Here is a 15,704-nt window from a genome sequence, read left to right as displayed (position 1 = left end):
CTGCACAAGTGCAAAAAAAGAGCAAATGGCTTTTGCTGCTCGTGCAAGCAGTACATTACGAAAACAGAACTGTTTCAAACTGAAGTTTTGCACAAAAGTAACACATGAAGCACACTAATTTGTGATGTCCAATGCACCACGGTTTTAACCAAAATTATTCACAGACCAAGTTTTCTTTTTAAAAATGTATTAAAGGCATAATTTATTTTCCAAGCCATATCCACATGATCTTTTTTTTTGCAATGTTCATCAGTGTAGGTCGTCTGTTGCTGCGGTGGTGCAAAATGCTTAAAGTAATTTTGGAACCCAATAAAGGTCGCAGATTGCAGTTGTTCTCTTATTAGTATACGAGCGAAAGTGTTTGTAATGTAATACGTGTGTGGGAAACCAAGAGAGAGCTGCTGGCACGCAGCCCACATGATGATCGTCCGAACATGGAAAAAAGCGCTGCAGGAGACATGGTTTGGAGGCTCGGTTTTTATTCATATGTTCAAAAAACTTTCCCACAATGAGCTAACGGCTTGGTTATATAGTGTCCGTATTGCTATGTCCTATAGACCTGCAGCACTTAAAGTATCTCAATGTGCTGACACACAGGATTACAATCCCAGTCTCCTTTAAAAGGAAGCCGAAAACCAAAACAACATCCTACCAAAAAAAGCCCAAGTGACGGTGGACATCGAAACATGCAAAAAGTGTACAAATAAATACAAGCAAGGGAGTGAGTGGGAGTGAGTGGCACTGTGTGGGAGCCAGCACTAACCCAACTGTGGCATTAAGAGGAGGTTTGAGGGAAGAATGCTATATTTACATGTAAGCGGCTATGGCGCCGATGCTAAACACACACACAAACAGTAACAGAGCAGGAAACCAAGAAAAAAATAGCCCCCTAAAGAACAGATAAAGAACCATTGCAAAATGAGGCAGCACTTAGTTCCTGTTGCTTGGATGGAACAGAAGGGAAAAAGGAGGGGCAAAGAGGCAGGACTAACCACTAGCTGCAAAGGATTTTTAAAATAATTATAACAAACAAATCAAAAGCAGGGGGATGACTTTAAGACCACATAAGAAGTTACAACATGTCTCGAATGCTCAACCTAAAAATAGATCATGATTTAAGAAATAAAACAAGACCAAAACAACCCCAAAAACTATTTTAAAAAGTTGAGCCATGAATTCTTTAAGAATAAATGCAGTTCTAGCGCTTAGAAGAAAATAGGTCTTTAAGGGAGTTCTCTGCTTGTACTGGAACGGGGAAAAGTCAACAGTTCAAGCCAACCACAATGGAACGTGGGCTTGAAGCAGGGGCCACACAGGACCGGGGAACAGAGTTCCCGGATTCTGGTCACAACTGCGAGAGGCAAGGCGCACTGCAGTGATACGTCAATGTCGAGCCCAAAGGGGTGCCGATGAGTCTAATGCATAGACAAAGTCCCAAAGCCTAGACGTGTTGGCTCTGAGGTCATGCAATGGGTTTCTCCGGGATTGCATTGATCTCTCCACATTCCAGCATAGCACGGTTCCGATTCATCGAGTTTTTGCGGCGAAGCGCTGGTCCTGTGTATGATGCACCAGTTCTACTTCCGCAGCAGGGCTGATGCTCCGATTCTGCTCCAAGCAGCCGGGAGATGCGTTGATTACTCTGGCACAAGTATCTGGGTCCACTTGCAGTGAAATAGGCACAGGAACAGCAGTAAAGACTTTGATAGCCCTGGGTCTCAAGCAAGAGGAGGAAAGCCAACAAGCCTTTGGAGATCACTTTGGTTGGAAGGCAGAGACCAACTCTCCCTCAGCTGAGTCCAAGAGCAGCAGGCAGCAGGGCAGCACAGCAGAAGAAACAGATCTTGCTGTCCAGTGTCAGTACTTGTAGCAGCACAGCAGCTCTTCTGACCGAGATTAGTTACACGTATAGAAGTGTCTGATTTGAGGCGTCAGAGACCCACTACTTTACCCAGTTGTAACTTTAAATTGAGGTTGACTTTGAAGAAGGGTCTTTGAAATGCACAGAATCCCTTTCTTCCCAGCCCTGGCTCCAGACTGTCTGTACGGGGTAATCGGTCCTTGTGTGGGACACGACACTGCCTATTCAGGTGTGAGTGCTACCTCCTCACATTCTGCCCAGGTTGCCCATTCCAGGAGTGCATTGGAGACAGGCTGCAGGCACACAGAGAATATAAATGACTGCTTTCTAAAAGTGGTATTGTTAAAACAGTAATGTTAAATGTTAATGTTAAGTGACATTTGTGTAGCGCATAATCACCAACGGTCGCATAGTGCTTATGAGAGAATTACAGAACCATACCAGCAGTTACCGAACACCGAGCTTACCCAGTCAGAGCTCATCTTATCCCCAGGCCTGTGTGAACAAGAAAGTCTTTAGTTTTTGCCTGAATAGAAAGAGAGTGGCTTCCTTACGCAGACTCTCCTGCAACTTATTGCACAGTTGGGGAATCAGAACTGAGAAAGCTTGTCCACCCATGGTGACTTTGTCAAACTGTGGACGACAGGACAACAGGCATGCCTCGGACGAACACAGGACAAGTCCCTGCATGTATATCCTTAGTGGTCCTTGATGTTTTCTGGTGCCATCCCAAAGAGAGCTTTGTGTGCAATACATAGGCCCTTAAGTCTGGCCCTCTGCTTAATTGGGAGCCAGTGAAGCTGCTTCAGTAGTGGTGTGGCATGTGAACGTCTTGGGAAAATTAATCTTGCTGCGTTGCTCATTACTAATTTGAGCTTAGCTAACAGTCCCCTTCACAATCAAAGAGAATCCATTATTACCATTCCAAAGATATAAAACATGACAGAGCTATTTCTGTCTATTCAAGAATTACAGCTTAAGGGTGAATTAAGGAATTTCCAATGTTAACCTAAGAGAGGAGCAGGCCTCACAGTAGTGAAAAATGAATTTAGGTGTTTTCCATTACCGGGACATTCCAAACTTCAAAGTATGTGTCCTACCTTTTATTATACAGCTCTGCTCTATGGGCTAACTAGGGCGTACCTTAGTGGTGACTTATGTGTAATAAAATGGGAAGCTTAAGGCTTGGCATGGACTTTTAAATGCCAAGTTGAAGTGGCAGTAAACTGCACAGTTGAGTGGCAGGCCTGAGACATGTTTAAAGGACTACTAGAGTGGGTGGCACAATCAGTGCTGCAGGCCCATTAGTAGCATTTAATGTATAGGCCCTGGACACAGGTAATGCACACTACTAGGGACATGCAGGTAAATTAAATATTCCAATACCAATGAAACCATGTTTAGAGCAGAAGTACATGCACGTTAACACGTTAACACTGGTCAGCAGTGGTAAAGTTTTCAGAGTCCTAAGACCAACAAAAAGAATCCGCAAAAAGAGGAGTTAAGCAGGCAAAGAGTTTGGGGGAAGACTACCCCTAAGGCTGACATGTCTACCACAAACCAAACCTCTGATGTGGTCAGTGAAAAATATCATATAATTGCAGATTCGAGAACTGGGTTCAAATATTAAAAGGCTTTCACTTGGGGCTGTAGTCTCTTGTCCTTGTGTTGTTCCAGGCAATCAGGAGTGGTCTGATTTGTCTCTTAAACATGTTTATTGGCTGGTCTGACTTTAGACTGTGTGTATTAACAAGTTATTGGTCAGATATTAGTACATTATTTAATCTCCTTTATCCTGTACTTGTATGGGCTTTACTGTGCTTTAAGGTGTCAGCACTTTGAGTTTCCAAGAACCTTTCATGCTGGCTCTCAGTACATTTATCACCCTTATTCCCTTTCCATCTTATGGCCTACACGTTTGGTTGCTTGCTAGCAGGAAATGAGCACAGCACTCACCATAAGATATCCTTGTTTCTCTGCATTTACTTGGACAGGTATGTTTTAGAGTAAGTGCTAGTTTGATAGTCTCAGCTCAATTTGGCTTCAGCCCAGGTCAGTCCAGGAAAAATTATCTCTAATTCGGGAATTTTATATGCGGGTCCATGGAGTTCTTTGCCAATTATAGTCACCTAAGGAAAGAGCTGGTTGACGCTCCAAGTCACGGCAAACAAGATCTCCACAATGTTCATCCTCTAATAACACCATGTGAAGTTGTGTTTTTGCATAGCATGTGTAGGATGGGTGTTGTCACAGATAAAGTTTGAATCTGGGTTGTGTACTTATTTCCCTAAAGTTACTATTTAGGAAAGCGATACCATGCCAAAGATGCTTCCTAATCTAGGTGTTGATTGTTGGATTTAGGTGGCGATTGAGTTGCATGATATCATGAAAGCCTGCCACAATGAAAGGAAGAAGGAGCATTTTGGAGCACCTCCCAAGGATTTCTGCAAGAGGACAGTGGGCGCAAGAGAGGAAAGGGCAAATGGTAATTAAAGCAATGAATGTTTTTCGTCTTCATTGATCGGATATTTTATTTTCATTGCTTGACAGCTCTTGTATTCATGTATTTGTAGTAGTAATCTGAACACCCAGTGAGAAGAGCATACTGCTTCTTAGGGAAGAGGACATGTACTCCTTGCATGGGGAACACTTTTCAAATGTCAGTTGACCTATAGTAAATTGAGAGATTTTTATAATTGTCTGAACTGAAACATGTTTTTTTTAAATATTTCTGTTGGGGGTGAGGTAGAAAAGAAAACCTCTGAGTGGAGTTGACGTACAGAGGACCCGTCTGTTGGGTGGTTGTGGAGGGAGATCGGGGTCCATCAGGCACCAGCATAGGTCAGGATAAGAGAAGTAAATGGGATAATTGGGATTTGTCTTCTGCACTACATTTGCCAATGCTGTGGTCACGTGTACATCACACCGCCAGACTGGCACTATTGACCCTGCTGGTGATTGGGTCACAACACAGAAACACACATGTGGTAGCCACTGTCCTGGGCTGCACTGCTCCTTATACCAGCCCACGTGACCTCTTGAGTGGTACTGCCCTGAGCAGGGCATGGAAGATATTTTAACCCCTTGCATGCTTATGACGAGCCCAGTCGAGCTGTGCTCATGACGAGCTTTGCTCGTCATAACGGCCGCGTCACTCCCACGCATAATTGATCCCCGCCTGTGCGGGAGAATCACTTAGTGGGCAGAGTCGTGACAAGCCCAGCTCGTCATGAGCACAGCTCCACTGTGCCTCATGACGAGCCCGAGCACCGCGGTGCTGCGACCCGCCCCTTCCCGCCACGCCATGGGGGAATTTCCCCCGCTGCAAAGGGGTTATACATACACTAGAGATAGATGAGCATAAGGGACGAGCACTTATGACAAGTCATACCAACCACAAGCTGCACCGGCCTGGGATCTTAAAGTGTGCTAATAAACTGTTATCCTCCTCCTCTTCATACTAGTATTAACATAATTAACCTACCAACCATAACCTGCCATTCATACCAAACTATCCTCCCTAGTACACCTACAACACTACATGCCATGCCCTTGCTAACCTACTTGCACCAAAATACTTACTTACCGTAACTAACCTACCGATGTACAATTACAAACATTTGATTTATGGTTTTTATTTTGTGCTTCAGGCTTTATGAAGGTAAAAACAGAAATGGTGCCAACGTTAGACGAAAGAGGCGTGGTCCCCTTGCAAGATTTCAAGTTTTGTTGCGACAGTGAGACGATTACAAGCAGTGCCTTTGGTAAGATCCATGTTGTTCCTGCATCCTATGTATATTGAAGGAAAGTTCTTCCTCCACACCCAGGGATTTTAAACACAAATTGGAGCTCATCCTGTGATAACTGACCGTGCTCGGTATCCTGATATAGCCGTAGGTCATCTTGCATTTATGCTGTTTAAAGTGCACTTAGTTTAAATGGCTTCTTTGATGAGAATGTATTCTAATTCTAGTTCATTTTAATTAATTTAGCTGTTTATAGGGCTCCATCCGAAGACCTTGGGCGGACTTATTGGGAGTAAAAATGCTTATAAACTGTGTATATATGTTCAAAGCATGTGTGTTTGTAGAAGGAGTGGCAGGCGTTGCAATCTAAGGTAGTAGTCCCTGAGGTGGAAAACCGGGGACTTAGGCTATTATTTTATCTCTACTGTCCTGTGTGCTCCCATAAAGAATTGCATTTATGTGTCTGCACCACCTGCCCCTAAAAACTTACTTTTTTAAAAAAACGTAATTTTTTAAAAACGATCTATTATTTGAATATTACACCCTGCTCCTATTCTTGGAGGGACAGGCTCATCCATGCTGCCGATTTGGGGCTCCTGGACGCGAGAATACATCGCGGGCGCCATTTTGGGTGAGAGAGGTCGGCGTGCTAGTCTCTCGCCAGCCCACTCAACCCAACCTATAAAATGCAACACCCCTTCCGAACGCGCAGCGGATGAGCGCAGCGGGCGCGCCAGAGGCAAGCCCGTCTGCGCCCGTCCACGCCAGACCGGACCCAAGACCCAGCACTATCTCTACCAGTGCCGCACACTCAGCTGTATACGCAAGGGAGGCTCGAGTCTGACTTAGACAGACCCCCCATCCGAGTTGCTCCCATACACTCACAGTGATGAATCCGCTCACACATTGTCCATCATGTCCCTTCCAACTTCAGGGACCCGATTACCGTCTTCCCATGGCCCCCAGTCAACATGGCCCTACCTAACTGCTGTTCGCTGCCCAAACACGCTTTAGAAATAAATATGCTGTTACAAGACCTCCGCCTAGAGGTCTTGTTTCTCACAAGAGACATGGCTAACAGCTGATTGTAACCCAGATATTGCGCAAGCTCTGCCCCTGGGTTATTCGATACAGCGCCTTGACAGACCAGAAGGGAAGGGTGGTGGAATCGCCTTGATATATCAAGACCACCTCTCCTGTCGCATCACCGATAGCCCCATTTTGGATTGTGAAAATGCTCTGTTCTCGATCCAAATGTCCCCTGGGAAATCCCTCTCAGGCCTCCTGGTATATAGACCCCAGGGCCCCCACGGGCGCTTTTCAAGCTCTCTTCTGGAAGCCGCTCTCGCATTAGCCAGTACTTCTTCCAACTTCATCATCCTGGGTGACTTAAACCTTCATTTCGACAACCCCAATGATAAAGGAGCTTCAGAATTACTACTTGATCTCGCAGCCTACCAACTCCACCTCCTTAGTGACCTACCCACTCATAAAATGGGTCATCTTTTAGACCCCCTATTCTCGAACATTCCCAATTTAAAAATTCAAAACCCGATACCTTTACCTTGGACAGACCATTTTTTAATCTGCTTTAGTTGGCACTTGCCAGCTCCATACCGGCCAAAATTACCCTCCTCCTGTCTCGAGCGTCGCTGGTCGAAATTGGATACAGAGGAATGGAGGCACTTCTTGGAACACTCTAAGCCACCTAATGATTCCCTCATCCACGCAGCAGACATCAAGTTCTCTGCTTGGATTGAAAATTCCCTCGACTTAACCCTTCCCAAGACCCCAGTCCACATCGCTAGGGGTAAGCCGTGATCCCCATGGTTCAACCAGGAGCTCCGCTTACAAAAAAAACTATGCAAAAAACATGAAAGAGCTTGGAGGAAAGAACCCACCCCAAAAAAAGAAAGACTATAGATGCGCAATCCTTATCTAAAAAAAAGCTCTTAAATCCGCTCTAGCAGCTTTCTTCGAGGAAAAAATTAGAACCTCCTCCAACCCAGCCAAGGAAACGTTTTGCATAATCAATAAACTTTTAAAGATACCAGACCCTCCCCTACCTGATGACCCGCTTAAAGATCGTTGTAATGAATTCGCTGAATTCTTCAACGTAAAAATTCAAAATATATTAAAATCTCTTCCTCCCCTCACAGAAGACACTTTCCCTGATCCTTTGCCCCTCACCCAGTTACAACCCGGCTCCGGTCTGAACGCCTTCTCCCCCGCCACAGAAGAGAACCTTCTCCCTATTTTGTCTTCCATCAAAAGTGGTTCCCCACGTGACCCAGCCCCCCCCCCCCCTCCCCCCCATATTCTTAAATCAGTCACACCAACTATTCTTCCACCTTTGGTCCAACTTATAAACACTTCCCTTACTCAAGGCATTGTGCCCCCAGGCTGGAAAAATTCCATTGTGAAGCCCTTTTTGAAAAAGTCACATCTCGACCCAACAGATCTGGGTAATTACCGCCCCATCTCCCTTTTGCCCATAGTGAGTAAAACGGCTGAAAAATTTGTCAACAAGCAGCTCTCAATCTATCTTGAAAATAACAACCTCCTCCACCCTTCCCAAACGGGCTTTCGCCCAGGTCAGGGCACGGAGACAGCCATAATGGCTGTCGTGGAAGAAACGCGCAAAATCTTTGACTCAGGAGGATCAGTGGCAGTGATCCTCCTGGATCTAAGCGCGGCGTTCGACACCGTGAACCATCACATCCTGATCCGTTGGTTAAGGGCATTAGGTATCTTGTCTGGTTGGAATCCTTCCTCCACAACCAATCCTTCCAAATTTGGGAGGGATCCTCTAAATCTCACTCCACACCCTTACCCTGTGGCGTTCCCCAGGGCTCCTCTTTGAGCCCTTCCCTTTTTAATGCTTACATGTCACCCCTCCAGGAAATTGTGTCCCCTCATGGACTCAAGCTAATGACGTATGCGGACGACACGCATCTTGTAGTATCTCTTAACCAACCTGACCGCTCCCCCGACAATCTCTATTCATGCCTTTGCGACATCTCACGCTGGATGGACCGATCCCACCTTAGGCTGAACGGCGAGAAAACGGAGATCATGGTACTAGGTAACCAAGCCCACTTTAATCCAAACTCCCTGTGGCCTTCCTGTATGGGTTCAGCTCCGACCCCTAAGTCTTCTATTAAAAGTCTGGGCTTATGGCTAGACCAGGACCTCTCGTTCACAACCCAAGCTAGGAAATCTGCCAGAGCATGCTACGGTATCCTCAGGACTACTCGCAAAATCCTGCCTTTGCTTCCTCAAGACACTAGGAAACTCACCTTCCAGAGTCTTTTAATATCCAGACTCGACTATGGTAATGCCCTGTATCTCGGCGCCCAAAAGAAAGTAATTGCCAAACTTCAGGGCGTACAGAATTCAACAGCCAGGCTGCTAACAGGCATCACCCGTAGGAGCTCGGCAAAACCAGCCCTAAGGCTTCTCCACTGGCTCCCGGTGCAGGAGCGGGTCAACTTCAAAACGCTCTGTCTGACCCATAAAATCCTCCACAACAACGGCCCACCCATTCTCAAACATTTCATCAGACATCATGCTACTAACAGAAACCTGCGCTCCGCTCATCTCCATCTGGCACTTGTACCTAGGATCAAAAAGGCCCGCTTGGGAGGTCGTCTTTTCTCCTTCATCGCTCCCAAACTGTGGAACTCTCTCCCCCTTACCCTGCAAGCGGAACCCAACCATCTCACGTTCCGCAATGGTCTGAAAACTTGGCTCTTTCCCTGATCTTTCCTCCTCTGCCACTACCTTGTCATTAGCGCTGGGACGCTCAAGGGCAGCCATGCGCTTTATAAATCCCTATTTCATTTCATTTCATTCATTTCATTTCATCTGCTTCTCTGTCTTCTGGGGACAAACACGGGTTACAAAGATAGTGTAGAGGATACTTTGTGTGGCAGCGAGGGCAGAAACAGAAGGGCGTCGTTCCATCTCCAGCCAGGCATTCTCTGAGAAATTGATGGAGACCGAAGCAGAGCCCGTTGGGCGAGGCCCTCTGGGGGACTGTGACCTAAGCAAATCAAATTGATGTGTGATCTAGCTATAACTCAATACGCAGAATGGAAAATGTCATCTAAACAATGACGACAAGGGGTATAGTGTTGTTCAAACCAAAAAGAGAACTGTGACAACGCTGAACCGGAGTGCAGGCTCACATGTGCAAACCAGACGGCAGAAAGAAAACAATCTAACAATTGAGTTGATGCCCTGCGCATTATCACCAAGAGGAGGTGTCACTCTACCTCGTGACTCAAAAGACTTCTTCAAAGAAAAACAACTTGCACACATCCAGACCCAACACTAGATGGCAGCAATATGCAAAGCATGTGAATCAAAAGCACTACATGCCAGGAACAGATGCTTACAGGGTTCGTAACCTATTCTTTTACCCCTTCAGTGCATCAGACGGCCAGGGGCCCTTGGCCCTCCTCGCACATAGCATTTGAAATAACAAGGACAAAACCCTGCAACAAGGAAAAACATGCAGCACTTGAGCAAACAACAATAAAGAAGTGTGCAACCACCACGAAAAAATGAGTCACTGTTCATGTTGTAAAGTCACCACCGCTCCGATAAGCCTCTCAATCGTGTTCTGCACATTTCGAATAGGAAAATATCTTCCTGTTACTCTTTCTTTATGTCAAGTGCAAAACGGCAACAAGACAAACCGATTCTGTTACCGGATGGTAATCCAATGGAAAAAACAAACTGCCACTCACCATCAGTGTCCAAAACAGCATCCACTGGCCTCTGGCGATCATAAGGGAAAGTGGGTTTGTGGCTGTCTCCTATGCCGACGACACACAAATAGTGTCCATAGCCAGCGATGTTGACCAAACCGTAAAAAAATTCAAGTCCTGTATGTTACAAATCAAGCACTGGATGCAGAGTAACTGCTTAAAACTGAATGGAGAGAAAAGCGAAGTAATGCTGCTTGGATCTGACGCCAATGTATGGACACCGGAATGGTGGCCAGATAGCCTGGGCAATTGCCCTTCTCCAGTTCAGAAGGTATGGAACCTAGCTGTTACTTTGGATAGTAAGCTTTCCTTCAATGCTCAGGCCAGCAAACTAAGATCGGCGGTATGATATATTCCGAAAATGATAAGGAAGCTCCTACCCTATATCCCGCTGGACACCAGGAATACGGTTGTAACAGCACTGGCATTATCAAGGCTAGATTACGGAAACGCGCTGTATGCTGGGGCCCAGGTCCAAATCATGGCTAAACTCCAACATTTACAGAACGCTGCAGCCAGATTGGTGTTGGACGTCGCCAAGCACGATCCAATAGCCCACAGACTGGAGCACCTCCACTGGCTCCCGATTACCAAAAGAGTGGTGTTTAAATCACTTTGCCTGGCCTATAAGGCCCTTCTTGGCTCTGGCCCTTTGTTCCTTAGAACACGGCTCAAACCCTATGAACCATCCAGAACCCTCAGATCTAGCCAGTCTCAACTGACTGCTCCAGGTCCCAAGGTTTAGACAGGCTAGGTGGGGAGGAAGAAGTTTCATACTGCACACGGCCAGGACTTGGAACCTACTCCCAGTCACTATTAAAAATAGCACCTCTCTGCTCACCTTCCGGAAGGAAGTAAAAACCTGGCTGTTCATAGCAAGATAGACCTGAGCAAACTGGACCATGTGTCTCCTGAAACAGATCCAGCGCCAAGACGCCCAAGGGCAATCGCGCGCTTTACAAAAATAAAAATCAAATCAATCAAATCTAATCTGTAAGATGATCCATCCGATCACAGAGATCATGGGATGACTCTCAAGCACTGCAGGAAACCGAGGCAAATAGATCTGAGGAACAATGAGAAGATCTGGTAAAACAGACCCCCACTCGTGGCAACCAACGCTGCACCACCGATGAAGACGTGATTGGCGTTTTGAATGCAGAGCAATTGCAAAACACAAGAGGCAGGTCCAACCCCAAGATGGCGGCACACTCAGGAGACGCACGCCGAGTGGCTCACGGCACGCTTGCGCAGTGGAGCATCCATCAGCAGCAGCCAAAGACTCCGCAGATAGCGTGTTGTCAAAGAAGATTCCGTTAACTAACGTCAAGAAATCATGATGAAGGTAATTCTGCACGCGCTGTGTGCGTGCTATCTGTGTCTCGCGCCTCCATTTAAACTTGCCAATAGCAGTTCAACTGACCAAGTCAAAAAGATGACCCAAGTGAGCCCAACATTAAGAGACGACCCATGTTCTATATTGAAGGAAAGTTCTTCATCCACACCCATGGATTTTAAACACAAATTGGATAAAATTGGAGCTCATCCTGTGATGGCTGACCGTGCAGGGTATCCTGACATAGCCTCACATGTCTTGGCCCCATACGGTGCTAAACAAAACTAGAGCACGTCGAAACAAATGTCACAGTTGAGTGAAAAACTCACCTCCACTGACTGCAAAGTCCCGTAGTGGCAGACAAGCTATACGACGTGACAACTCAAAAGTGTCTCCAAACAATTTTCCCCAACACTTGCTCCAGTCACAAACATCTTGAACCGGCTCAAGTGACAAAGCTGTTTCCATGGTGAACTTCCAGCGCAACAGCTCTCCATTTCTGCTGCAGTGCAGAAACACAAATCAACTTATAGACACCACATTCCCAGCACACACATGTTGACAAGCTGTTCGCTTTGTCTGTCAATGTGTGCAGCGCCCATAAAATAAGTGTAGAGGCATACTTTACTTGAAAACGCAGATCTTGTTGATGTGGCCACAGAGTACAGCGCGCTTGAGTCGGGGCCGTCCGATCTGATGTACACTAATGGGGCTTCTTTGCGTGCTCTTTACATTCCCTTTGTGACTCCTTAAGTTTCTTTGTTTCATCTTGTGACTCCTGCTTTTTGCGTTTTTGTTCCTGTTGTCTGCGCCTGATGTCTTCTCCCTGTTGTAGCTTCTTCCCAACATGTTGTAGAAGGCATCTTGATGACTTTGAAGTACACTTGTACCAACTGAAGAGCGTGGGGACGACTTCAACTCATCGCCAAAATGAATGTGTAATCAAGACCACGCTTGTAAGATGAGGTTCATGTAGGTTTATTCAGATAAGTAGACAGGTAATATAGATCTTCGGTAAGTCCTTATAAACAGGTATATACGTCCTGTAGGACAGCCTGTAGGTCATCATTAAGAGCCCCACCTGGAGCAGCCTGCTAGCTGCTCAGCCCCATCCACCAACTGTCATCACTCATCCAGTCTCACAGTCTTCCCACTCATAGCCCATTCACCAAACAGTCCACTTAGAACACTCACACAGGCTGAGCAGCTAGGAACAGGATAACCTAGAAGAGAAACCATAACATCAGAATACTACACCTAACCACACAAGTGAAGTACCATTTTTTATCCGGAGACTTAGGGGAACACAGAATTGTAGAGCAAATGTTATTACCTACAGGAATGCAATCGGTGGATATGCTCTCAAACCAGTATATATTTTATTAGAACATTCAATTTATAACATGTCACGGTACAAGGGTGCTCTCGTGGCGCCATATTACCCACCCACCTTAGGTAACAATCTGCTAGAACTTCATCTGCAGTCTAGACCACAATATGAAATCACATTGACGAGTAATTTCGAGAATATGGCAAATGCTCTGCTCCAGGGAGCCAAATGCGCTAACTTAACATGGTTCAAGCACCTCCACGACATTACAACATCGCATCCTTGAACATAAAGAAACCGTTTGTAACGGACTAACTGGGACTGATGAACTGCCAAATTTACTTTGCCATGACTCCAAGAATGTTACTTATGGCATGGTATTCCTAAATTCAGGTCGGCAGATGTACAACTATTTAAAAAGGAAAAAGAACTCCTACTTCTTTCATGCTTGGAGTGTTGATTTTTATTAGACCAGAAAGGACTGTTCAACTTTGAATCTTGAGATAAGCCTTGAGAAAGTCCAGGAGGACGAAATGCGTGTCGGCTGCTTTTGTTTTGTCTGTATTGGAATAAACTTAATTGATCGGAAAACGTCCACATCTATGATTCACTTTTTGGAAAGTTGAAAATAGAAGTCTATCAACTGGAAGTGTTCTTTTGAATTTCATGACTTTTTGAGGATAAAAGTAACAGGGATTTGGTGTGCTTCGGTACATTTGTTTTAAACTGTTATTACATATTGACTTTCTTTGCATTTCTACCTTCCTAGTGTAAGACAATTTTTAAAAAAGAAGTCACTTTGAAAAATGTCCTACAATTCACAGGCTAGTATGGGTAGCCACAATTTTGGAGAAGTGCAAATTTCTACTGTTTCTAAACTCTATATTTTGTTCCCATTTCTGAAATACATAGTTTTCTTCTAAACCTATTTTGCACTCTTTATATTTTACCAAATTAATTGCTATATACCCGGTACACAATGAAAAACCACTGCAAGATGCTGCTCAGTTATTTGCTCTGGGTTCCTCTGGTTCTTGATGAACCTTCAAGTCCTATATATCCCCACAACCAGAACAGTCCAGCGGTTGTAATGGTATATTGCTTTCAAACATCTGTCATACTTGGAAGAAGTTACAGGTGAAAACGTTGGCACAAATGGCTGTTTTTTTCAACTCTTTTTCAATTGTTCCTATTTTCGACTGTTAGTTTCTATAAACAAACCTTGAAGGTTCTACACAAATGACCCCTTGCTGAATTCAGAATTTTGTCTACTTTTCAGAAATATACAGCATTATGGGATCCATTATTGCTTTCATACCCATTTCTACCACTAACTGGAAGGAGGTTGAAAGCATAAAAAGTAGCAAAAATAGGCTATATCTAAGTAAAATTCCAAAACTGCGTAAAAAAAAATGTTTGTTTTCTGACAAAAGTCTGCTTGGCCCAGACAGCCGGGAAAATGATTATTTCAGCTCCACAAACCCTTTGTTGATCCCTTTTGCTGGGGGGAAAACAGACGCTTTCTTCTGCACCACTTTTCCCTGGTCCTCACCCTTCCCCCACCCAAAAATAGTTTGACTAATTTCTGGGTCCCCTCGAGTGGAATCTACAAACCCTGGGTACCTTTAAAAACCCTATGATGGAAGAAAAGGGTGCAAATTTGGCCTGGATACCTTATGTCAGGTGTCTTCAAACCGTGGGGTGCGACCCCCAGGGGGGCTGTGGAGTGATACAAAGGTGGTCGTGCATTCCCGGTGTAACTTCTGGCCCGGCCCATAGGACTACAGGGCTTCAGCTCCCCTCCTCCCCCGTCGTGTGTCTCAGCCCGGGCTGCTGCAGTGCAGCTCGGGCTGCTGTGGGCTTGGCTGGGCAGTGTCTGGAGTCTTATCTCCGGCACGCCTGAGTTTTTTACAGGTCTTTAAAGACCATTTGCATATTTACATGCCTTTGTAAACAGGTTACTGATGCTTAGTTTTGTTTCTGGTTCCAGTACCCCTTGGCCCCCACTCTGCCTATTCCTTGCATTTGTATTTTACTGCTGTAGTGTGAGAATGCATTTCATGAAAAAGAATATAAAGTAGAGTTGCCAAAAGAAAAATGCCAGATGTGTGTTGTTTAAAGAGCCTGCAAAGACCTCCTTTTGACACTAAATAGTTATAAATAAAATAGTATATATTCATTCGTTATATGACTTTTCTGTCTTTGTTCTCTTTAATTATCAGTCATGGATCATTGAGGCAGCCCTTGAACACAATTAAAAGTGCTTTCTATTTATATTTGCTGTTCTAAGTATGCACAGATAAGTGCTGAAAATACAGCTTTAGGTGATTGCTTAATTTTGTATCGTCTGAGCAAACAAAATAATGAGCTTGCAACCCTAACCATAGGACTGGAAGTTTGTTTCAGGATCAGCATATTATTTATTTCCTCCACTCACGATCCCTGATTAATGCCATAATAGCAGTAGTTTAACTTATATCTTAAACCCTACGTGGCCGTCAATAACATGCTGAGTTATTTCAAGTGTCTGGGAATGCACCCTGCATTCAGAAAACTCACTCCTCATTCTCTCCCTTCACTTTCATGCCCACCCTGCACTCACAGCGATCACAATGCACTCACACTGATCACCATGCACTCACCATTCACCCGCTCA

General features: G+C 45.1%; 1 protein-coding gene across 5 annotated transcripts in view; it reads left to right on the top strand.

Moving 5' to 3' along the window:
• Positions 1-15,704, top strand: part of LOC144827674 (uncharacterized) — a 171,917-nt gene that overhangs the window by 136,527 nt on the left and 19,686 nt on the right. For all 5 annotated transcript variants that reach the window (XM_078685920.1, XM_078686124.1, XM_078686077.1 and 2 more), the window contains 2 exons: positions 4,223-4,346; positions 5,512-5,625. In XM_078685920.1, the coding sequence (XP_078542046.1) occupies positions 4,223-4,346; positions 5,512-5,625 (238 nt within the window). The remainder of the gene's footprint in view (positions 1-4,222; positions 4,347-5,511; positions 5,626-15,704) is intronic.

Source organism: Lissotriton helveticus, chromosome 1_1 (genome assembly GCF_964261635.1).
Source record: "Lissotriton helveticus chromosome 1_1, aLisHel1.1, whole genome shotgun sequence".
In the NCBI taxonomy this organism is placed as follows: domain Eukaryota; kingdom Metazoa; phylum Chordata; class Amphibia; order Caudata; family Salamandridae; genus Lissotriton; species Lissotriton helveticus.
Note: the sequence above shows the minus strand (reverse complement) of the source record. Positions and strands in the feature narration are given on the sequence as shown.